This window comes from Cokeromyces recurvatus, assembly GCF_025118155.1.
Source record: "Cokeromyces recurvatus strain NRRL 2243 chromosome Unknown BX663scaffold_45, whole genome shotgun sequence".
NCBI classification, from domain to species: domain Eukaryota; kingdom Fungi; phylum Mucoromycota; class Mucoromycetes; order Mucorales; family Mucoraceae; genus Cokeromyces; species Cokeromyces recurvatus.
Window position 1 is genome coordinate 66,603 of NW_026251431.1, and position 23,582 is coordinate 90,184.

Sequence of the window (23,582 nt, forward strand, 5' to 3'; positions counted from 1 at the left end):
TGTGTACTATAATAGTTTGATTCTGATAAAAAAAAGTTAAATTAAGATATCACCATCATTTAACGATCAGATTAAGACATTTATATCAATAATTTTCTCCAGATGAAAATAGAGATGTAGACTGTGCTTTCACCATATATAAACACTTACTAAAATACTAGAACTATTCTAATGTGAACCACATCCTCTGATGCAGTTTTCTTTTTTTTTTTTTATCAAATCACCTTTAACCTAACCTATTTTCCTTTGCTAAAACCTAACCTTCTCGCTCTGTGACAATATGTTATTTTAGTGAGGCCATGGCTTGTATAGCTGCTTGGGAGTCCCCTAATGCAGGTAACCAGTTGTAGCGGACAACTTTACAACTTATTTAGTTCCTGATAATATCAATTCCAATACCTTTGGCCAACATTTAATTAAATTAATACACAACTTGCCAGACCTACTGAACGTTGATCAAGTCCAGATAGTTTTGATTAGCCAACCGAAATGGCAACTCTAAAAATTCAAGCAAGGAACAAACCATTATGACATATTGATCATTATTTAGTGATAAAGCAACATAATCAAAGAACAAAGTTCTCACTTACCACCACCATTGAGAGTTCTGAAACCAAATGAAACCTATTCCTTCAATTAAAATTTTCATAACAATACTCTAGAACTCAGCAATAATTCAGAAATAACATACCATTCTTTTTTCTACAACCTTGATTGTCTGAGAACTAAAGTAGTTTTAAATGCCTTTATTATATTTCAACTCATATTCGGGTTTCTATGGAAACCAACATTAATAATATTACTTTATGGATGGTCACTTTTTTTTTGCCATTCCCCTCATTCATAATAATTATGAACAAGAATTCGATAAATAGTTCGAAAATTACCAAAATAACATTAAGAATGATTTTGATTCATGTAATCTAAACTTTTTTATGTGGTTCCTAAATACCAATAAAACATGAGATCTTTGCTTATTGGATAGAGCATGCTGTCTAGTTTGTCAAGGTTCCAGTAAAAAAATAATGGATCTTCCTTGTAAACTTTGAAAGACTACAACTATTACTCTTACCCACAGCTTCTAATAGCTATAAGTAAAACTCAAAGCATTTTTTATATTGATCACCACAAAAAATCATCGAAAACACAATCATTTTATCGAACGCGATAGGATTATTATGTAATTCGATTTCATAGATACTAAACATAATAGTCCCCTCAACCTCATTACAAATTGCTATTATTTATAGTTAAACGAATACATATAAAAGATATGAATAAGGATGAAAAATAAAAGGAGAAAATAAAATATAGTATCACTTATTTTTATAAGAATAAATGTACGTTATATATGTGCATAGATAGAATAAGATTAACATAAAGATGTTATCATTATTTATCGATGAGATTACAGTTATACATCATACAACAATAATGCCGTAATGATAAAAGATGGTAAATAATGTTATACTTTTAAACAGAGTTTTTCTAAAGATGTTGATATATTTCCTTATGTAATCAGCCAAAAAAAAAAGGGTTCTTATATATGATGGTGAATAAATGACAGCGCATATGAGCATAATAAGTCACAAGCTTACATTTTCCAAAAGCAAGAAAAGCTTACTAATAAAGAAAAAAAATGACTTATGGACAACAGCAACGTTGACTTATTCAAATATATAACCTTCAAAGCATTATTGATTAACGAAACCTAATCACTAGCAATTAGTTGTAGTAGTAATTTTTATTACTGGGGCTACTTTATACATTATTTGTATAAATGCTTTAAGATTTTACGCCAAAAATTTATACTTTAACAAAGAAATATAATTACCTCTTTCATAGATAAGAAGCAAAAGCTTTGAATCCTTCAGAATACCAACTACACAAAAAAAATAAATAATTTCTTTTCTAGTAGTATTCATATACCCACACCCACACCCACCAATCAGTATGTGGTGGTAGTGTGTGTAATTTATTTTATAACTCAGGTTTCTTAGCCCTTGAACCTGTTTTAAACAAGGGCATCCTCTTGTCATTTTATAATGTTTCGATTAAAACAACTCACATCAGTAGTTCAAAAAAGACATGCGTCAACAAAACCTGAAAAATTCCTTCAAACGATCGTTTTAAGTAATGGGGCAACTTATACCGTTCGTACAACATCACCTACACGTTCGCACATTCGTCTAACTAAAGATACTCGAAATCATCCACTTTGGAATCCTGCAATTTTGAAAGAAGGTGTGGCTGATGAATCTGAACAATTGACAAAGTTTCAAAAGAGGTTTGGTGATTTGGATTTATCAGATATTTCATGGATTGAAAGCAATGAAGCTGTTTCAGCTTCTATGAAAAATGCAGTCGCAGCTGGTTCATATAAGAAAAATGTTAAAGGAAAGAAAAAATAATGATACTTGTAATATAGAATGAATAAAATGGATTATTATTTAAGCTACTGTATAAAAGAGGAAAAGCGGTGTAGATGGTCTCATTAATTAAAGTATACAAATCTACACATGACTCCAAATAGCTTCTGTAAATGACAATACATATTTATTTTATTAGAAAATATAATCAATATATTAAAAAAAAGAGACATGATATTATTCATAATGGTTATTAATATATGTTTGTAATATTACGTATATGATATGACTTTTTCTTTTGATATATTAATGTCTCTGCCAATTATAAGATTTCAAATCAAAATTTTCATTTTTCATTTTTGAATATAACTTAACATCATTAAATACATTGAAAACTATTATACTGACGATTGGGGTTTTTTTTTATATATATCAAAATTAAACTTCTTTCAAGTTATTATAAGTTTTAAAAATTACTGTTATCATTTAATAATTACATAATCAAGTCTCCTTTTTATATGCATGTCTAACAAGCAGAAGACTTGTTAAAGTAGCCACGAGACTTTCCTCATCAGATATTTATTGTTAACTTCAAAAAAGTTTAATTTTTGCTGCTGCATATATTTATGTGACTTATAATTTTAAACAAAAAATTGGATTTCTTTCACTTTTTTTTATTTTTCTTTATTTGTGTTGCTATTTGTATCTTTACATATAAAATGTCATTTGCAGATGCAGTGACATCAACTTCTGAATCCAACCTTCAATCATTCAAAGATTTTTGGTTATTTGCTGTTTATTGTCTTGTAGTTATCGTTGTCGTTATTTTCTTTTATTCTATTTTAATCGAGTACTTGGTCAATGCTTAACTTTTCTTATTAATCAATATACATGGAGAAGATTTAATGCTTATATTGAAGTTGGTTAGTGCAGTTAAACGTTATATTTTCTTTTCTAATAACTATTTGTATAGATTCTATTCGAGTTTCTTTGTTAGGTGGCCGAATATTGTTTAAAAATTTAAGATACTTATCAACAAATCAATCAATTTCAATTCTAAAAGGCCACATTACATTAAGATATTGGCTATTAAATGTACGAAAATCAGAAGATGATAAAAATGGTATATATAATATAATAATATTGCGACCCTTTAATATATTTTTTTTTTTTTTTTTGCGTATTTATGGTTATTATTAGGGAAAACAAGCAATCTACCATGTCGAATTGTTTGTAGCGTAGAAGGCTTTGAATGGTTTTTTTACAATAATGCACCAGCCTATGATAAAATGAGAGATATTCTTGGATTATCGTCTGTAAACTCTTCTTCTTCGTCTTTACCTACTGAACAAGAAAAGCTGGCGACAACTGACCTTCGCGGATCTCTTGATCCCGAAAGTCAAACTCCGATATATACAACTAATTCCTTAATAGAAAGATTAATGCCTCTTCAATTCGAATGTACAACAGGCGCTGTTATGGTTGGTAACACAGATATAAAGTCAATGCTCGTATGTAAAGTTTCCCAAGCAAGTGGTATTTATAGCATGACAAAGTCAAGATCATCTATGGATTATTATAAATCAGTTATTGATTTTATTTTAAGGAAACCTCAAATCCTTTTAAAAGATAACATGGATTATACAGCTGTTGTTGAAGAGGAAACAGCAGAAAGAGTAGCTACGCCTATGCAGAGGATACCGTAAATCTATATTTATGAATATATAATTATATACTATTCACGCTCACATTCAAATTTTTTTTCTAGGTTAATTTGGTGGTTATTAAAACCTTTCCGTTATTTATTTTCATTTACATCTACTAGGCAGTATGGTAAAATGCAACATATGCGAGATATCTTAAGGAATGGAAGAACACAAACACGCTATAATTCAGAAAATGCAACTTATCATGAAGAGTATGCAAGAGTATCCAATATTGTCGAATGTAACGAAATGGCATTAACTTACTATTCTGATTATGCTGGTAAGAGCAATTGTACAAGAATTAGTAACGTTATACTCAACCCAATTTTAGGACCTGTACCGATACCCGAAGCAGCTGATTCAAGTTACCCAATAGGTACTGATGTTGGAAATGGAGGTTTACCCCCAGAATGGGGTATTCGTATATCATTATGGGACGCAACTATCCATTATGGTCCTTGGGCGGATAGACAGAGATCAGAAATGCTAGATTACTTTTTTCCAAACGCACATCGTGGAAATATACCTACACCAAAACTAGTTCCTGGACAACAACGTATACCTACAGCCTTTGAAACTTATATTGAATTTATGAACGAAGGAAAACTGCGTGTACCAACACGTGAAAAATCAAAGGTAAAAAAAAAAAAAAAAAAATACAAAATTATATTTATATTTATGTGTGATGATAGGATTGGAAATACAGTTCCGGTTTGTCAGATCTAGATATTGGTTCTGATGGGTATTATACTCGACCATACGGCTGGTTTAATATCAAAGTAGGCGAAGGATCTTACATAAAGGTAATAACACCTTATGTAGTTGGACCTAATGGACATACAAATAGTATAGATGTTGTTTTAAAAGATATGGATATTACAACAAGTGTAAATTATGCTTCCTTTATTCAATCAAATCGTATTGAAATTCATATAGAAATGCCAACACCCCTACAATGGAATGGATATCGACATTGGAAATTTAGATTTACACCTAAAAAACCAAATATATTTTTATTAAGAGATCATATTTATCTATTACAAGATACCATCAAGGATTGGACTTCCTCTCCACCTACAGATTTACTACACTTTACACCAATGACCTATTCATTAGTATTTAATTTAGAAAATCCTATTATTTACCTTTGTGTCAATGAACATAATGTCATTAATAATCCTAATTCAATCGAAGACAATGGTAAACAAGCAAACAAACAAAAAAAATAAAATAAACAACTTTCTCCTCACAAATGCTTAACTTTTTTTTTGTAGCTTTTCTAAAGCTACAGGGTCATCGACTAAATATCCAAGTAACACTTCCTTTCACAGAATTTAAACCAGAAACAACAACTATTAAATTTTTTGTTGAAGCAGAACATGGTAGCGCTGGCCTTTCTTTACAAACATCGCATACATTAAGTGCCTTTATGAGAGAAGATGATGCTCATGCAGCAGTTGCTGTTAATTTAACCATCAATGGTTCCTATGAGTATTATAGTACAGTTGATATCTTAAATCACGTTGAATCTTGTAACCTTCATATCAAGATCAATGGAGCAACTGTCAAACTCTTTGGTACTTTGATTCGTTACATATTTTTGCTCAAAGATAATTATTTTGGAGCTTGGAATAATTTTTCAACAATCGATGAATATAGAAGACGAAGAAGTAATCAACAAGAGTGGCTTGAACAAAAAAAGAAACAAGCAGAGGCTAAGGTAAATAAACAAGCAAACAGAAACAATTGTATTAATATTGAAACTAATAATCATTCTATGTTACAGCCTCTTTCAGATCCATTTGAAGTATATCTTCTATTGGAATTAGAAGATGGTGTTTTACTTTTCCCAGAAAACCTATATGAATGTTCAAGATATACCCAATTTGAATTCCAAGAATTACAGTTGGAATTGAGAAATTTGGATGTTTATCTAGATATGTATTTGAACATCAGTCCTATTACATTAAGTAGAGATAATAATCCACAACATCATGCTAATCAACAAGGATCATTTCGTATCAAAAATGCGCGAGATCCTAAAAACTATGTCTATATTGATGGTATTAATGTATATGGACATCGACTCTTTGGCCCTTTTCCGGAGTGTTTGACTTATCTTTGTCATTGGGAGTTTGACATTGGGCAAATTACAGGTGAAATAAAACCATCATTTTTATTAGGCTTATCCTGTTTCGGGCAGTCATTTGCTTATAACCTTATTGATGAAGATAACGCGGTTCCTCAAGAAATGGAGTCCAAGAGCTTGCCTGATGTAACTTTTCTAAAGCTTTATGTACGGGAAGTAGATGTTTATTTGATGAGTATGAGTAGTGCTACAAATATTCGTCTTCAAGATGGCATCTTGCTTGAATTTGATAATCTCATTAATGCTAAATACAGTCAACGTATAACTCTTAAGATACCCTCTATATTGACTCGAAGTTTAGCTAATCCTGACCAAACTCGAAATGATCTTTCCTTGGAGGTAAATATGTGTCTTCTATATATATACATATATTTATATATATATAAAGCCAATGCTCACTTTTTTATTAATATAGGAAAATGAGTACTCTTGGGTTGAAGTAGCTAAAACTGACCTAGGTTTTAATGTTACTATCTTTAGACACACAGCCGTCTGGAAAAAAGCAAGGGACAAACAACAAAATTTTATTAGAACACAGGATTATCCTACACGTCGTTGTGTTCGGCTTTATGAAGAGCTTGACTCAGTTTCTCAAGCGTCTCAGTCATCTACCCGGTCCATAAATGGGCATCATGTGGGTGTCTTGTATGCTCCTCCTTTTAGACCTTTCATGTTTGGTCGTGTTGAAGATAAATCAGTTCTTTATGATAGTATATCAACACCCTTATCGGAACAGGACCCCTATATCAGTCGTAGTAATTCAGGTAGTATAGCCAATATGTGTATGTCATCGTCTGTAAGCAATTTATTTCAAAGTGATGATTCTGATGATGATTCACTTGATAATTACTCAATACAAAGTGCACTTTCTCGTGGCAATGAGTCCTTCTACACAGCAAAAAATGAAGAAGTATCTGATCAAGATGATTATTCCTTTTTATCTCAAGATGAAGAAAGTGATTCAGCAAGTAATTCTAATGACTCATCTTCTTCCAGCAGTAATCAAGGAGAATATAGATATAGGAAAATGTCTGAAAAAAACCTAACAACTGCTATACCTCCCTCCATTCCTTATAGTGATTATCTTCGACGTTATAAAGTTAATCGATCATATCATGAATTTTATCATGGTAGATTTTTTCATCCTTTTATACCCCCTTGCCAACCTCAATTTATACCTGAAAAGGTAAATATACATACATACATATATATTCAGTTAACTTTATTAATAATTTTGCGGGTAGAATTTTGAAGAAAAACAATATCCACTTTATGAAAACATCGAAGATAATTTAGCTGATCTCTTTTCTCGTGATATGGAAAACAATCAAAATTTTGATATAGATGATGCTTATGGAGAAGGTAATGAAGTAATTGCAACCACTATTATCGAAGCCACTCGGCCTGTCGTTGTACTTGTCACACCTATCTTTGTAAAAATTGTTCAGGAGCTAGCTGAAGAAATTATTAAAGATGATTGGGATCTTGAAACTATGCTGGATGCCCTACAAATGAAATACATTGAACAATTGACTCGTTATTTAACAGATCAATACATTTGCACACGTTTTGCTCTCATTTTACCACAAACTTATCTTCACTTTATTCAAAATGCTATGATGCCGGACGACCTACCCTCTTATAAGCATGGTGAATCATTTGTAAAGACACAATACAATACTGAGGATACAATTCTATGCTCTGCAGATATTTTTTTAAACGATTTTAGAGTGTTTGGTGGTGTCAAATTTGAAGACTATGCCTTTGCAGAGAAGAAAACTAAGGTAGTTGAATCTAATTTGGTTTTACAGGAGTCTCGTATTCACGTTGATATGGGTGATATGGGAGCTACTATACAATACGTTTCGAAGCAGCATGAAAGGCAGTCAATTGCATTTGGTATCCCTTATGAGCGCTTAATTAATAAGCAAATGTATGCTACTAATAATGATGACAATGCTCTTGTAGATGAACTATATATGCTAGATTTAGCAGTCAAGGGATTTAGTTTCAAATGGCTTGGATCTAAGACTCCCAATTATCTCGAATTAACAATCAAGAATGTAAATAGTATTATCATTACTGAATCGATTGAGATTCTGGTAGGTGCTGTTTATTCCTGGCTTGTGTTTGTGGATGACTTAAAAGGTATCCTTGAGAATTTTAAAGACCAACGTACTCGGCAAGTTCAATTCTTTATCAATGAGATTGCCAACTTTTCAAATACGCCTAATGTGGTAGGTGATCCTGTATTTTTGACAACACCTACGACTATGCTAAGATTGGGATCACGTAATTTTCGAAACGATTGCGGTTGGAAGCTGCTGGCGCGTATGCGTCACTGTCTAAGATCTATGCCTTCTTCAAAACGTGAGGAGCTTCAATATAGACTTACTTCAGGAGATTCATTTCAAGATATTGACTCAGATGCGATGTACAAAAATGTCATTAGTACTTTTTCAAGATGGCGTAGTTGGGAGGTCAGCTATAATGATATCATTCATTGCCGTCTCTTTACTCAGCCATTTAAACAAAGTTTGTTAGAAGAGCAAACGAATGACAAAAATACAACTGACCAAGTTGTTAAATTCTTGATATCTTCTGCTAATTTTGCTAAAATAAGAATGGGTCAGTTCAAATTTATGATTTATGAAGAGGAAATGATTGAATCATCTAAAGAAGAGAATAGCATTTTAATTGCACCATTTGAGTTCCTTTTTGAATGCTTGTTTAAATCATCGTCGATATCTGCTGTACCTGAAAGCTATATTAATAATAATAACCGTAAATCTATATCAATTTTAGATGGCTATCTTGACATTATTGCAAAGTTGAGTATCGGTGAAATTAATATCTCAATCAATCCAATTATCTTAGCTTTTGCAAGACATATGCTTCTTGTCCAACGTGTCTTTACAGAGAAACTAGCAAGTCTTCAGCATGCTATGAATAAGCCACTTAATTCTGCAAATACTTCAAAATCGCTAAATACAGGATCAAAAAAATTCAGCCTTGATGATTTAATGAACAAGGTGGATATGGTCGCACAAGCTTTAGTCAGCCTAGATCATATTCAAGTTACTGCTCATGCTCATGAACTTCATATGGACGCTATCGTTGACGGAATACAAGGATCAGCATTGTTCTCTAATCCTAAACTCGTTCCATTGCAGCTATCTTCATCCTATGCTGTAGATCGTGATTCTGATACAGGCTCCGGCAAACGTAGCTCAAATCGAGCGTCACGTAGAAATGGTGGTAATTCTGATCCTCGTTTAGTGCTTGAAGCCACTGGTGGTATCAACCTAATTGATATTAAGTTTAAAGAAGAACTACACCATAACAACAACACAGAATTATATAGTACTTTGTTAGCTATCATGTTGGAAAGAGCAAACGTAAACGCTAATATATCTCAGGTCACAAAACAATCCAAAAAGCACAAATCAGTTGAAGCCAGCAAAAATATATTGAATGTCTTTTCAAATATTCATAATTTCCACATGCATGCTCCTCAAAGTCTTCTAAGACTCTATGGATTTGTGGATTCATGGCAAACTGAGCAAGGGCGACGATATCATTTTATGCTTCAAAGTCTTGTCAGGGAATGGGAGGAAAAACGAAAGGAACAGTCAATTAACCCTTCATCTGCTGACCTTTCTCTAGCATCAGCACAGCCCACACTAACAAATAGGAAAATCGATGTTAAATTACAATTCTTACTGAATAAGCTATTGATACAAGCTGATCTCTTACCTTCATTAACTGTAAAATATAGCCTTAAAGACTTCTTTATAATGATCAATGAGTCACATCATAAATCGATGCCCATACGTATGTATGCATTCCAACTATCAGAGCAAGAGGTTCACCTAATCTCTAAAGACCCTAGAAAGAGTAAAAGAGTTCATAAATCAAATTATGAAACTATCACAAGTAACACATTTAAGATCCCTGGAATTCGTAGTACGGGGTCGCTTCAAATTAAATCTGTAAATGAAACTACTGAACAGTTAATGTTAAGATCTATGATATCTATTGATTTAATTTCAATATCACTTGATGCTAGCTTAATTGACTCATTACTTACAGCGCAGTCATTAATGGGCAATGAAGTTAGTGAATTGGTAGAGGTTGTGTCGTATTCTAGACGTAGAAAGAACAGTTTAACAACGCCCTTTAAGGAAGACAGTTCTACAGAAGAGGCGTCAGTTCGTATATTTAAATATACAGTTGATATTTCCCTTGTTGGTATGCGAGTATCTGCTGCTAGTCCATCTGCTATAGGTGTATTTGAATCAAATATTTTAGAAGCATCTCTTTCTAATGATACTGAAAAGGATAATCTATTAGGTGAGCAACTTGCTTGGAAACTTCAAGCACGTAATTTCTCTCTTTCATTAGAACATAATACAATGGAAGAGACTCCAAAGGATAAGTACGATAGAAACTGTCTGGCCTATATTCTTGTTGATTTTAGTATTCAAAATTATTTGCCATCATGTGTAAATGAAAACTGTCAAAAGGATACACATGTACATACAAAAGAGCGAGAGATTAATGCCTTGTTCATTGACTTTTCAAAAATACAAACCGTTATGCAACCAATTGCCTTGGGAAAACTTGCAGAAATGTATATATATTACGATACAGAACTTGGAAATAAAAAGATGATGAAAAAGGAAGAAATTGATCAGCTCTCGGCTAATACCAAACGTATTGTACAATCAATTGTTAACAAGAATGAATGGCCGAAGGCATTACAAGAGGAACCTCAATCACTTCTTAAAAATAAAATTATCAATTTACAGGTTCGACGTTTGGGGATTGCTATTCCGTTAGACTATAAGTCAGATTTACAGCCACCAGAATCCTCAAAGGATGTTGGAGCTTTACTATTATCCATAGCCTCGATCGAATTCCTCACAAAAAATATTGAGAAAGGTGCTTTACAACTGGATAATATGGCTATACAATTCGTTAAACAATTTGATCAAAATAATGCTGAACATTTCATTGCAGAAAATCATCCTCGTATGAATCAAATAAGTGTACCATCTGTTTCTTGTCATATCTCAGCAACAAATATAAAACCACTTCAGTTAGTTCAAGTCATTGCTCAAGTTGGAGGATTTGAGATTGATGTGGATGGAGCAATAACTGATTATATAAATATGCTCAGTATTATCTATGTTAAAAGTAAGGATCGAGTCGATGCATTTGCTACAAAATCTAAAACAACTACTAAGGCGCCCTCACCGACAACATCTACACATTCGTCATCGGAAGCTGTTCATTTTGGTATTGATTGTAAGTTTGAATGTGATAGTGGCACAATCCGCATGTATCCCAAACGACAAGCAAATAATGTTTATAAAAATAAGAAAAAGATGAAGTCATTACGATTTCATAACGCTCTTGATCCAAAACTTGGTGATGGTAACATAGCTTTAGCAAATATACCCGGTCTAAGTGCATGGTTTGTTTATCAACTACCACTAGGTGCGCATGCTACTGTCATTGATTCTCCAAAACGGTTCCATGCTGATATCTTAATTCGTGAAAGTAGAAACACGCTTCATCCTGTTCTAGTTCAATTCTTGCGTGAAGTCGTGGTAGGCCTTAAGCTAGGTATTCAACAAACGAGTGAACGAAAAGCGGATCGTAATGAGTCATCAGTGATTGAGTCCAACTTGAATGCATCTCTCTTTTTACGCTTGTCAAAAACACAATTAGATTTGAGCTGTCAACCGACTTCTAAGGTAGTTTGCTCCTTGGGTTGGGAAGAAAGCGAGTTTTTGATGAATGCATTTTCAAAGGATACAACATCACGTACAATGAGTTGTGTAGGATCAGTTCGACGGATTACAGCTGTTGTTAAACATCACTTTTCCCCAGAGGCTTGCCTTAATGCTCGTATTGACCATATCCTATTCAATGCTATGTTAACATCACAACGTGAAAAGGGAGATTTGAATGATGATATTTCAATCATTGTTGAATTACCTTACATACTTGGAAATATCAATATGCGACATTTACAGGATCTTCTTATTCTAAACTCATGTTGGTTTGGTCAGCCAATTATTTCTGATAGTAATTTAAAGCCTACTGAGTCGACCAGTGACAATAATTCCCCTTTACTAGTTGCTCCTGAAAATTCAAAAACACCAAAGACGGTAGTTGATCAACAAATAAGTATACTAGATTCCGTTAATCAGCCCTCCCCTTTCTCCAAACATATCGCACTCTGGATAAAAAAAATGGACTTTTCGGTTGATCTAGGTCAAAATATAGGAACAATTACATTGATGCCTGACAGTCTTTCACTGCAACTCTATCATGTTCCATATGAAACTAAAGGACTAAGTTTTTCTTTAGATAAAGTAAACATCATATCCGAGGGTAGATTATCAGGTAGTATAGATTTCAACAAGATGATTATTCACGGCCGAGTAGATCAGTTCAGAGATAGTTTAAAAGAAAAGTCTTCTATCTATGTACATTCAAATGGCTTTAAAGCAGCCTTTGAATATGAATATCAGAATATTCTAGATGCAATTCAACAACCATTAGAGCTTAACGTTGAGCTCCAAAAGAGAGGTAATCAGTATGAGCTTGAGATTTCGATTAATTTAGAGGCTTTAATTGCTCGACTATCAATAAAGACGGTACCCATTATTATAACTATGGTCCAGAGATTTAATGAATTACTTCAGAAAAAGAAATCAGAGGCAGGCATTCGTTCTGATTGGAGTTATCTAACCACATCCAAAAATAACAAGCCAGCAACATCGTCGTCATCATCTTCTTCTTCTCCACGAAAGCCTGAAAAGATGTATAAAAATGCCTTTATTCATAGCAATGTCTCATTACGTATCAAAGCGATTGAAGCTGTAATTTATCCCAGTCAATTCCAAGATTCAGATAATGTAGACATTCGAGCTAAGCAATTCAATATTGAGCTAGAAGAGTTCCCACGTTCCTCTGATGGTGTACATCGTAAACTGGTCATTACATTAGCAAGTGCTGCTTTAGCTAAAAATGCACCAGGTAAGGAATTGATGATTCGTTACAGTGCACCATTACCCTCGTCAGGATCCAAAGTAAAGAACCTTGGTGGAACAAAGATTTTTGGTATACCTGGAACAGAAGTAATAATGAAATCAACACAGCTTAATACGATTATTAGCCATGAATTTGGAGCTGTCTTTGCAGGTCGTATCAGTGTCTCCTTGAATATTGGACTCATTAAATATCTTCAAGAAATGATTAATATGTTTAATATACAACTCCAGCGCACCTTAGAAAAGGACCGTGATAGACTTTTGGGAGATCCTGGCACACCTGTTAGTATACAAAGCCAATTTGATGATATGGAAGAAGATCATATAACGATTACTAATAACCATAAGTTACCTTTATCGTCTGAATCATCAAATAAAAATGAGCCTGCATTATCGATATCTATTACTAAAAATCCTCCTAATGATACATCAGAAAAAATAGCAACGGATAATAAAGTAATAAACAACGAAGAAAAATACACGTATAACTCTATCAGCACTGTAGATTTCCAGCCTCAGCTTCAAGTGATGGGGGATGCTACACCACCTGTAGAATGGCTTGGTCTCAAGAGAGAAAGAATTCCTGGTTTAGTACATGAAAATGTTACACTTCATTTGAATCAGCTTGTTAAAACGATTTGGGAAATGTTAGAGTCACAGATTGACTAACAGGAAAATGCGCTTCATTTACTTTTTTATCATATTGCTTATCATTTATAGATGTTATAATTAAATAAGTTTCAAACAATTAATATATACATATATTACCTATTAAAATAAATATATGTTAATAACTCTACACTAATCATGTTTATTATTATTCCTATAACATGCAAAGAAAATAATAATAATAGTAATAAATACGATATTTTATGACTCAATTTGGATAGGCATATATAACAAGTTTTTTAGATACTAAGCATTATATTCTATTTGATTATATTATTACCCTATTATTATACTATTGTTAATAATATTCAACAATAACCAATTTCTCATTAGCTATCATTATGCTTTCCTAAATGTTCTATCCGACTTAAAAGTAGCAATATTAATTTGCTATATAATATAAGTTGATGTAATCGATGACCCTGGTTAATAATAACATTAGTATTATTTATTGAGAAAATAATTGTATCATATACACTAGAAACCTTTTTTAATACTGTATTTCTAATAGTATTCATTAAAATCTTTTGTAACATATTATTGTGATGAGATTTTTTATATATACCAGAATATGTTAATAACATACTATGTTATATATTAAACTTAAAAAGCTTGAAAGATTTTTTTTTTATAATCTTTAATACTTATATTAATTACAAAGTAACATAAAAGTTTATAACTATTCAAACATATGCTATAGCTTGATATGGTGATTATATAGAACTATATTAAGCCCTATCTGGAATTAATTATAAATCCTTTTTAATATTTATCATCCTTGTATTCTATATACATATATATTTTCCGCTAATATAAACTATATTCTATAATTGTATTCATTTATATAGATGTTTGTCAGTCCTACTATATAAAAAATACATATACAACTATATTATGTTATTTCTACAATCAAACAGTAACAACACTGATTACTAAAAGATCACAAAAATAAATATTCTTGAAAGAAGAGTAATGCCTTGTTTCTATATAATAGAATCTATAATCATTTTTTCTAAATGATGTAAGATAAAACAAAATATAAACATAATCACCGAAAATATAAAAAATAAAAAGGAAGGTCCCACCGAGAATCGAACTCGGATCACCGGATTCAAAGACCGATATGATAACCATTACACCATGGAACCATTTTACGATTTCAAAATTTTTAAAAAGATTATAACTAACATGTAAAAAATTTCGCTCGGAAAATCACGTGACTCTCGCATCAGCTCGGCCTTATTATTATTTTTGTTATTTTGCTCTTTTTTTTATTGGTTCGACTACTCGTGTAGAAGGTCATCCACAATTGTAGAGTCTATTTTGTTTTATATACGATCACTATAGATTATACCATTGTCAAAAAAATATGATTATATATCTCTTTTTAATAAAAATTAGGTTTCAGTCTGATATGATATTGCCAAATATTTAGTTGATACTTTTTTTTTTTATAGTGATGAGTACTTGATAAAAAAGCTGTCATTAAGCAATAAAACTTAACTATTGTGTTAAGTGAAAATGATACTCTATATAGTTTTACTGAATAAAATATTATCTTGTTACGTATAAATTATTTAGTATTTTTTTTTTTTTTTTTTTTTTTTACTTAGCATACATTTATATCAGAAAAGAGAGTTTATCTCTGAGTTATATAGTTTGCATTTATTATTTAATATTCAAGTGACGAATGAAATTCTTCTAGAATTGAATGAGACACTCGAATACAAAATAAGTCATATGATTGCTTAATCTTTCTTTTTTATTGGTCAGCGAAAATAGCATAATAAATTTTTTGATATAACATATAGTAATTGATCTTCTTTTTCGCTGGTCAGTACCATATAAATGAGTTCCGAACAACTTGAACAACTTCTCGCCAATCAACAGGCACAAATCAATCGCCTTGAACAATTACTCCTCACTCAAACCAATGCTCAACCTTCAGCAGAGCTCCCTAATCAACAACAACAGCAACAGCTGTTATGATTGTAGTCGTTCTTATAACTAAGTTAATAGAAATAAACCATCATTTATTACATAATAAAGAGGTTATTCACATAAAACTAGTATATTGAACCTCACAGCGTAATATTCATTCTACACTCAGTTTTAATAATAGTCATTGTTAGAATGTTCGAGCAATAATAATAATTATATACATAATTCAAACAGGATTATGACTGGTGTATTCAATTACATAATTGTTCTTGAGTGATACATATCAGATATACATTGATAATATTGAATATTGTTAAATAATGAAATCTCATACAATGATAATGATAGTAGCTCATAAATAATTGGTATTGTTGCAGCTAGACATATTCACTGAGAATTAATATTGATGTGTCGCAGTCCAATAATAATGATTCGTTAGGTTTCTAGGAACAGCGACAACTCAGGGAGAAAAAAGGAATAAAGATATATCTTATTGATCGCAGAATTATTCGGAGACAATGTTTTATGTAAAACACTTTATTATAGTAAAACTTGCTTATCTGAATCATATTTCCATTGATAACACTTACCTTGTAAAAACATATAAATAACCCTCATGTTGTGGTTTAGGTAAGTTTAGATGATTAAATAGAAGTCAAAGAAATAAAAATAAAAAGAAGATAAGACAGAAGAAGTACGTTGAGACTTGTCAATAAGTTTATTAAAAGTAAAATCAATACAAGTATTGTTCTTAGTTATAAGTTATACAAAATAAGGGTGAATAATGTAAGAGTATTTATATATTTTGTGAATAAGGATGATGAGTAATAAGAAGATAAAAATATAACAAATTGTATTTGATAATATAATTATAGAAGGATTACTAAGAGTTATAATTATAGATTCATGTCTTTAGTATATATTTATTTTTATAACTAATACGTGTATTCTGAGTAGAATCAATTATTACGCGTATTTGTATTATTCTTAGTTTACCCCAGTTTAACTTGTATAAAGTTATTTTTATAAATTTATATTCAGCAGAATAATAATAGAAGAAAGTATATTTTTAGATGTAGGACTTTTTATTAATTAATTATTTTTCTATACAAGGGTAAATATACTAAATATGTTTATAGAGAGAATTATTATACAAATGCACTATGTATTCTATTATGACTATTTATCTTATTGAATTAAGTTATAAATCTTACAACCATGACACCTCAATTTCTCCATATAATTTTCGTTGTACAATTTTTGTATTATCTTTAATAAACTATACGAAGTTTTCACAGACTTGTCTTCTGTCTATTCTTCTTCCATTATCTTTGCTAATCAAAACACACTCTTTGTAATCCCCAAGAAGAACGGTGGTCACCGCCCGGTCTTCAACCTCAAAAAACTCAACTCATATGTTACGGCGCCTCCCTTCAAAATGGAAACTCTCCAGGAAGTGACCCGTACCATCAAACCCAACGACTGGATGACTTCCATTGACCTTTCCGATGCATTTCTCCACATACCTGTCCACCCTTCTTCTCGTCGTTTCCTTCGTTTTCGTTGGAACCACACCACCTATCAATTCAAGACCACACCCTTTGGCTTATCCCTCGTACCTTGGCTCTTTACAAAAATTACCAAACCAATTCTCGAATGGGCTCGTCAACAGAATATTCGTCTGAGTGCCTACCTCGACGATTGGATCTTGGTTGCAGACACTTTCCAACAAGCTCAACAACAGACCCAGTATGTACTTCACCAATTGCAACAACTAGGTTGGATCGTCAACGAGAAGAAATCGACTCTACTTCCAACTCAACAGCTCGATCATCTCGGCTTCTCCTTGAATACCACCAATATGACAGCTCAGCTGCCGGGAAACAAGATTCGAAACCTTCGAAAAAGCATACAACAGATTCTGAAAGATCCTCTCCAATCAGCACGGACGATTCACAGTCTCACAATGAGGATCCAATCGGCGACGTTTGCTCTCCTCCCTGCTCGCCTATATACACAACATCTATTGCGAATGAAGAACCAATCGGTACGATCCCTGGCCGACTGGGACAAGAAACAACCACTTCCAGTAGCATGTCTCAAGGAACTTCGTTGGTGGCAACGGAATTTACAACTATGGAACGGGAAGAGCATACTTCCACAGACGCCTCAACAAACGATCTATGTGGATGCCAGCAACACAGGCTGGGGCTGCAGCCTGAATCTACCGAATCAACCACCTCTCACTGCACATGGACACTGGATGCACCAAGAAACTCGAATGTCCATCAACTGGAGAGAGTTGAAAGCGGCCTTTCTTGCCTTACGCTCCTTTCCACGCCTACACCATATGAGAGTCATGATTCGCACGGACAACACTACGTCCATGGCCTACATGAACAAACAGGGCGGGACGAGATCACTACCACTTATGGAATTAGCAACCAAACTGTGGAAATGGTGTTTGAAGAGAGGAATAACTATTCAGTCCACACATGTACAGGGAATTGCCAACACAATTGCGGATTTCGAGTCGAGACGACCTTACCAGAAGAACAATTGGATGCTTCGACGCCCGATATTTCATCAAATTCAACAGCACTGGGGAACAAACGACGTAGATCTCTTTGCGGATCGAAACACTCACCAAGTAAAAAACTACGTGTCTTGGCTCCCAGACCCGGGCAGTCTTGCCACCGACGCATTCACAATTCCTTGGAATCAATTTCGCTTCCCGTACCTCAACCCACCATGGAACCTGATAACACGATGCTTGCAAAAAATTATCCAGGAACGGTTACCTTTGGTGACGATGGTGACCCCGTATTGGAAGACAGCAATTTGGTTTCCTGTCTTACAGACATTGAGTGTAGCACCACCAGTTCTCCTCCACCCAGCCACATCGATCACACTACCTTCACCAGCAGCAATATGGCCAACGACGGCAAATCACAACTGGAAACTCGCCGTGTGGAAATTCTCAGCACTCAATACCAACATACTGCTTTAAACCCAGACGCTCAACAACTTCTAACCCAACACACTGTACAAGATTCTAGCACTAACCGATCATATCGACGCGGTCAAATTTTATTTCTTAAATGGGCATCTGATAACAACATTTCGGACAACAATTTTTCCCCCATTGATCTAATCAATTTTTTAAGTGCTATGAAATCAACTCATAACTATGCAGTAACCACACTTCAACTTTTTCGTTCTGCTGTCAGTCAATTACATCAAAATTCTAGTTCCCTTCGTGACGATCCTTTATTGAACACATTTATTGTTACCTTAACAGCTCGAGCACCTCCTATTCGATTACACAGACAAACAATTGACTTACAACCTACTTTTCATTATTTATCCAGTTTAGACAACACTTCTATCAGCTTAACTTCTCTTCAAGAAAACTAGCCTTCCTATTGGGAGTTGCATGTTTTTTTCGCCCGTCAGACTTACAACGTATTCCGCTTGATTCCGTTCAGGTGTCTCCTGATCTCGCCTTCTTGTGTCTTGAGTTCATTGTCCCAAAGAAAAACGCCAGATCGTAGAATCATTAAATCATTCAAAGTGCGTGCTCATACCGACTCAACTACTCTTTGCCCTCTTCAAACTTTTCTTGTGTATGCTCAGCGTCGTCCTGTCTGCTCTTCTCTTAGCCTCTTCGTCAATTCCATTTCTCCGGATCGACCTCTCCAAGCCAGTACTATTCAGGGATGGATTTCTAGACTTTTACGCCGATCAACCTCTGAACCTAGGGTTAGTCTGCGATCTATCGCCTCCTCTTTGGCTCTTGCCTCCGGTATTCCTAAAGACGATGTAGTTACTATGGGCAACTGGTCAAATTCCTCCACCTTCGAAAATCATTATCGCAGGGAACATTTGTCACAATTTGACTTTACCAGCACTCTTATTACTCTGGATTAGCAATCATATGACTTATTTTGTATTCGAGTGTCTCATTCAATTCTAGAAGAATTTCATTCGTCACTTGAATTATTCTATTAGACACGAGAATACAAAATAAGTCATATGATTCCCCACCCACCCTTTTCTTTTACCCTTTCTATTATCTTATTATTTATATACTTTACTCAAAGAAGATCAATTACTATATGTTATATCAAAAAATTTATTATACTATTTTCGCTGACCAATAAAAAAGAAAGATTAAGCAATCATATGACTTATTTTGTATTCTCGTGTCTAATAGAATAATTATATTGGAAAGCATTTTTTTTTTTGTATAAATCTCGATTATATGCTATATAATTAGAAATATATGAATCATGACGCTCTCTTTTTTTATACTTATTATTAATATACAATTTGTTATAGGGCAATTTCTAGGTATATACACATATATAAGTCATAAATGCGGAATTGACTCTTGTTCATAAAGTCCTCAGTTGTTGAATATATCAGCATAATAGTAATAATTTATATTATTGGCTATTCTTAAAAAAAATTAGACATATCGTATTTAAGAAAAAAAAAAAAAACTAAAGGCTAAAAATTACTCATAACAAAGATATTCATTAGTATGTACACTTTTTTATCCAAATGAATATATTGTCACTACTACTCTCTAATTCATCCTATTGAGTTACCATTGAGGAGAAGCATATCAATTAACCTGTTTTTTTTTTAGATACATATTCATTGTTTATTTTGTTGAGATAAAAAAAGTAGCAATATCTCCCCATGCTTTTTTTTTTTTTTTTTTTTTTTTTTTTTTTTTTTTTTTTATAATAGATGAGAAGCTTCCTGAAAAAGCGCTTTCACTGTACCCGGTAGTTCTCTTTCAACTGATACTAAAGATTTTTGCAATGACTCTACAGCTGCTAAACTTTTATGATTTTTACAATTTTTCTGAAGCTATTTATAATATATTATTATCAAGTAATTCAAATACTCTATATATATTTCTCTTACATTATTTAGTAAAGGTAGAATAGTTTCTAGAAATGCTGTATCGTATTGTCTACTTGATACTACTGTATTAACGCTTCTTGTTGAAGGTGATTTATTAGGTAATGGTGGAAGTGGATTATTATTACCCATTGATTGAATCATACTGTTTCGTTTGCTAGAGGATCTTAAATAATGCTCTGTTTCTGATGTTGCACGTACTGTATTTTGATTGAAATCTTCATATTCACTTGCTGAACTATATCTAAGTCCTGTGTTTTGCATCATTGTCTAATAAAAAGGAGTCAAATTAATTAAAACCAATGTTATATATCTGTATTTATCCTAATTTCTTACAGTTACTTCATTAACTCTATATTGTTGATTAAGCTGTGTTCTACTAGAAACATTTGGAAGTAATGATTGCTGTTGTTGCTGTTGTAGCTGTGGTACTGATGGTATATGATTCTTTGAATATTGATTTGATATATTATTGTAAATGATGGGCTTAGTTACTTGTGGTAAAGGAGCTTGCTTAACAGTACCAAAATCCCATGAATCATCATCATTCGTATCAACCCTATATGAAAGATACATATAAAAATAAAAAGTTAACTAAATATATATACATATAATTCTCTCTTTATATACATATAGTGAATAAATACTTACGCTGGTTCTTCATCTGAAGATTCTATTTCACGTCCATTTGCACTAATCCAACGTTCATGACCTTCAATTAATTCTGTCAAATAAGCCACTTTTTTACTATTCCTAATAAATTTATGCTTTAAAAGTTCCTTCGCCGTAGGTCTCTATAATATATACATATATATATATATAAGTATATGAGCTCTATTTAATATATATATATATATATCTTACATCAGAAGGCCGAGTTTGTAAACATAAACTAACAAAATCACGGAAGGCTTTACTATGAGGAGGACCTAAAGTAGGTGGGTCATTTTTGGGTATATGAAATAAAACCTTCATAGGATGCATCTTTGCATAAGGTGGCTCTCCATTTGCAAGCTCTATAGCTGTAATTCCAAGTGACCAAATATCTGCTTTATAATCGTAGCCTGATTGTTTAATTACTTCTGGTGCCATCCAAAAGGGCGTACCAACAAATGTATTTTTTTTTGTTAAAGTTGCAGTAATCTTTATTAATTGATTTAATTTAGATAAATTGTTATTGCATTACTATATTTGGCTATTCACTTACTTGTCCTGATACACCAAAATCGGCTAATTTAACTATAATAATAAAATTACGTTATATATACACCTATCTACTTATCTATCAATATGTTATATAACTAACCTTCACCATTTGAACTTAATAAAATATTAGCAGCTATATAATGAAATTTAACATATTATATACATGCATATACATATGTACTGAAATATTTCCTGGTTACCTTTAATATCTAATAAATACATTTTTTTTTAAAAAAAAAGAAGCTTAATAAATATGACTTGAGCCCTTTTCATTTCCCTTTCATTATTATTATTTAGTCACCTCTATGTAATTTCCCTTCATTGTGAAGATAATCTAATCCCTTTAATAGTTCTTTCAAAATAATGGCAATATATTCTTCTCTAATTGTTCCCATTTTCATCTATTTATTCATTATATTAAGACATTATTATTCATTGTATTTTTTCCTTTTTTTTTTTTACTTACTAAATCACTACATGATCCTCCTGAACAATATTCCATAATAATCCATAATCCAGTACCTTTTAGATATGATCCATGATATCTTTTATTTTAACAAGAATTGTATATAATGGAGAGAAAATATTAGTTTTTTTTTTATACTAATCTAGTTTTATTGACTTACTTTGTTACATAAGGTGAATCTAGTTGAGATAGAATAGCTATTTCTTGTTGAATATCATCAATTTCATCTTCTGCACTTTCAAGGTCAATAATTTTGATAGCAACAGGTTTGTTTGTACGTCTTTCGAGTCTATTTTATTTTTTTTATTTTTTATTTTTTTAAAAAAAAAACGCGTTTAAAAGCCTTATTTTTTTTTTAATAATGAATAGACACTTTACCCTTTAAATACTTCACCAAAAGATCCTTTACCTAAAAATAAATAAATAAATATTTTTGTTTGAATTTGCATTGTTTTTTTTTCCTCCTCAAGTCTTTATCACATTTGCTTACCTATACGTTCTTGCTTGATATAATAAAGTTCAGGATCTGCTGAATGACTACTAGATGAATTCTAAAAAAAAAAAGTATTAATTTCCTTTCCCTTTCCTTTTTTTTTTCTTCTATTGCTTTCTCAATTGAAACAAATAGATTATCAATACCATCTTTATAAATCGAGATTAATAAATTAAAAAAAAAAAACGAAAACGAAAATAAAACAAAAGAAACTTTAAAAATAGTATTATGAATAAAGGAGAAAGAAAAAAAAAAAAAAAAAAAAAAAAAAAAAGAGGGGAAGAGAGAGAAAGCAACAACAGCTCCATATAATAGGAGGTAAATATGACCGGAGATTTAAATATTTGTTGTTGTTTTTTTTTTCAACAACAACCAAATTTGGATGTTCGTAAACAGTTTTCCTCAAAAAGTCAGAAAAAAATGAACTAGTATTAAAATTCAGGAACAAAAATCATATTTATTTTATCTCATTTTAAAATAATAAACTGGCTGCTAAATCTGGGTTACCACCAGCCATTTCTAAAGCGTTTAAAGCTTCCTACATGTGATTTATCAAGATTAGATTAGTGTCATTATTTTAA

At 32.2% G+C, this 23,582-nt stretch overlaps 5 protein-coding genes and 1 non-coding gene across 6 annotated transcripts; 3 read left to right on the forward strand and 3 right to left on the reverse strand.

Annotated features, from left to right (window-relative positions):
• Positions 1 to 1,361: 1,361 nt before the first annotated feature.
• On the reverse strand, positions 1,362 to 1,872 carry BX663DRAFT_526105 (uncharacterized protein). The gene has a single exon (XM_051529865.1). It carries the CDS (start codon positions 1,578 to 1,580, stop codon positions 1,422 to 1,424), a length of 159 nt encoding a protein of 52 aa, XP_051378063.1. The 5' UTR covers positions 1,581 to 1,872; the 3' UTR covers positions 1,362 to 1,421.
• A 157-nt stretch (positions 1,873 to 2,029) lies between these two features.
• BX663DRAFT_526107 (uncharacterized protein) lies at positions 2,030 to 2,594 on the forward strand. Its single transcript, XM_051529866.1, has one exon. The coding sequence runs from the start codon at positions 2,046 to 2,048 to the stop codon at positions 2,409 to 2,411; it is 366 nt and encodes a 121-aa protein (XP_051378064.1). The 5' UTR covers positions 2,030 to 2,045; the 3' UTR covers positions 2,412 to 2,594.
• Positions 2,595 to 3,435: 841 nt separating this feature from the next.
• BX663DRAFT_270987 (uncharacterized protein) lies at positions 3,436 to 14,008 on the forward strand. Its single transcript, XM_051521951.1, has 9 exons — positions 3,436 to 3,492; positions 3,570 to 4,071; positions 4,138 to 4,355; positions 4,407 to 4,711; positions 4,768 to 5,275; positions 5,350 to 5,795; positions 5,862 to 6,563; positions 6,640 to 7,410; positions 7,469 to 14,008. Exons 2-9 carry the CDS (start codon positions 3,659 to 3,661, stop codon positions 13,958 to 13,960), a joined length of 9,855 nt encoding a protein of 3,284 aa, XP_051378065.1. The 5' UTR covers positions 3,436 to 3,492; positions 3,570 to 3,658; the 3' UTR covers positions 13,961 to 14,008.
• A 1,028-nt stretch (positions 14,009 to 15,036) lies between these two features.
• Positions 15,037 to 15,108, reverse strand: BX663DRAFT_t136. The gene has a single exon. It is a non-coding gene; the product is annotated as a tRNA-Gln (tRNA).
• Positions 15,109 to 18,077: 2,969 nt separating this feature from the next.
• On the forward strand, positions 18,078 to 19,831 carry BX663DRAFT_546695 (uncharacterized protein; the record flags this gene model as incomplete). The annotated part of the gene is made up of 2 exons (XM_051530973.1): positions 18,078 to 19,126; positions 19,319 to 19,831. The coding sequence occupies exons 1-2, from the start codon at positions 18,359 to 18,361 to the stop codon at positions 19,829 to 19,831; spliced, it is 1,281 nt and encodes a 426-aa protein (XP_051378066.1). The 5' UTR covers positions 18,078 to 18,358.
• A 798-nt stretch (positions 19,832 to 20,629) lies between these two features.
• BX663DRAFT_526115 (kinase-like domain-containing protein) lies at positions 20,630 to 23,257 on the reverse strand. The gene is made up of 14 exons (XM_051529867.1): positions 23,148 to 23,257; positions 22,999 to 23,059; positions 22,887 to 22,917; positions 22,669 to 22,797; positions 22,509 to 22,587; positions 22,344 to 22,443; positions 22,243 to 22,251; positions 22,143 to 22,175; positions 22,044 to 22,075; positions 21,701 to 21,979; positions 21,488 to 21,630; positions 21,173 to 21,395; positions 20,840 to 21,106; positions 20,630 to 20,782 (listed from the first exon to the last, which is right to left on the reverse strand). Exons 1-14 carry the CDS (start codon positions 23,148 to 23,150, stop codon positions 20,651 to 20,653), a joined length of 1,521 nt encoding a protein of 506 aa, XP_051378067.1. The 5' UTR covers positions 23,151 to 23,257; the 3' UTR covers positions 20,630 to 20,650.
• Positions 23,258 to 23,582: the final 325 nt, after the last annotated feature.

What these genes read in the sequence shown, in the direction of transcription:
- BX663DRAFT_270987 (XM_051521951.1), top strand. Translation starts at nt 3,659, where the DNA reads ATGAGAGATATTCTTGGATTATCGTCTGTAAACTCTTCTTCTTCGTCT. An exon ending in TTACTATTCTGATTATGCTG is followed by an intron (nt 4,356 to 4,406) that starts GTAAGAGCAATT and finishes ACCCAATTTTAG; the next exon opens with GACCTGTACCGATACCCGAA. An exon ending in TAATTCAATCGAAGACAATG is followed by an intron (nt 5,276 to 5,349) that starts GTAAACAAGCAA and finishes TTTTTTTTGTAG; the next exon opens with CTTTTCTAAAGCTACAGGGT.
- BX663DRAFT_526105 (XM_051529865.1), bottom strand. Translation starts at nt 1,580, where the DNA reads ATGCTCATATGCGCTGTCATTTATTCACCATCATATATAAGAACCCTT.
- BX663DRAFT_526115 (XM_051529867.1), bottom strand. An exon ending in TTTGGTGAAGTATTTAAAGG is followed by an intron (nt 22,798 to 22,886) that starts GTAAAGTGTCTA and finishes AAAATAAAATAG; the next exon opens with ACTCGAAAGACGTACAAACA. An exon ending in GATTCACCTTATGTAACAAA is followed by an intron (nt 22,588 to 22,668) that starts GTAAGTCAATAA and finishes TTAAAATAAAAG; the next exon opens with ATATCATGGATCATATCTAA.
- BX663DRAFT_526107 (XM_051529866.1), top strand. Translation starts at nt 2,046, where the DNA reads ATGTTTCGATTAAAACAACTCACATCAGTAGTTCAAAAAAGACATGCG.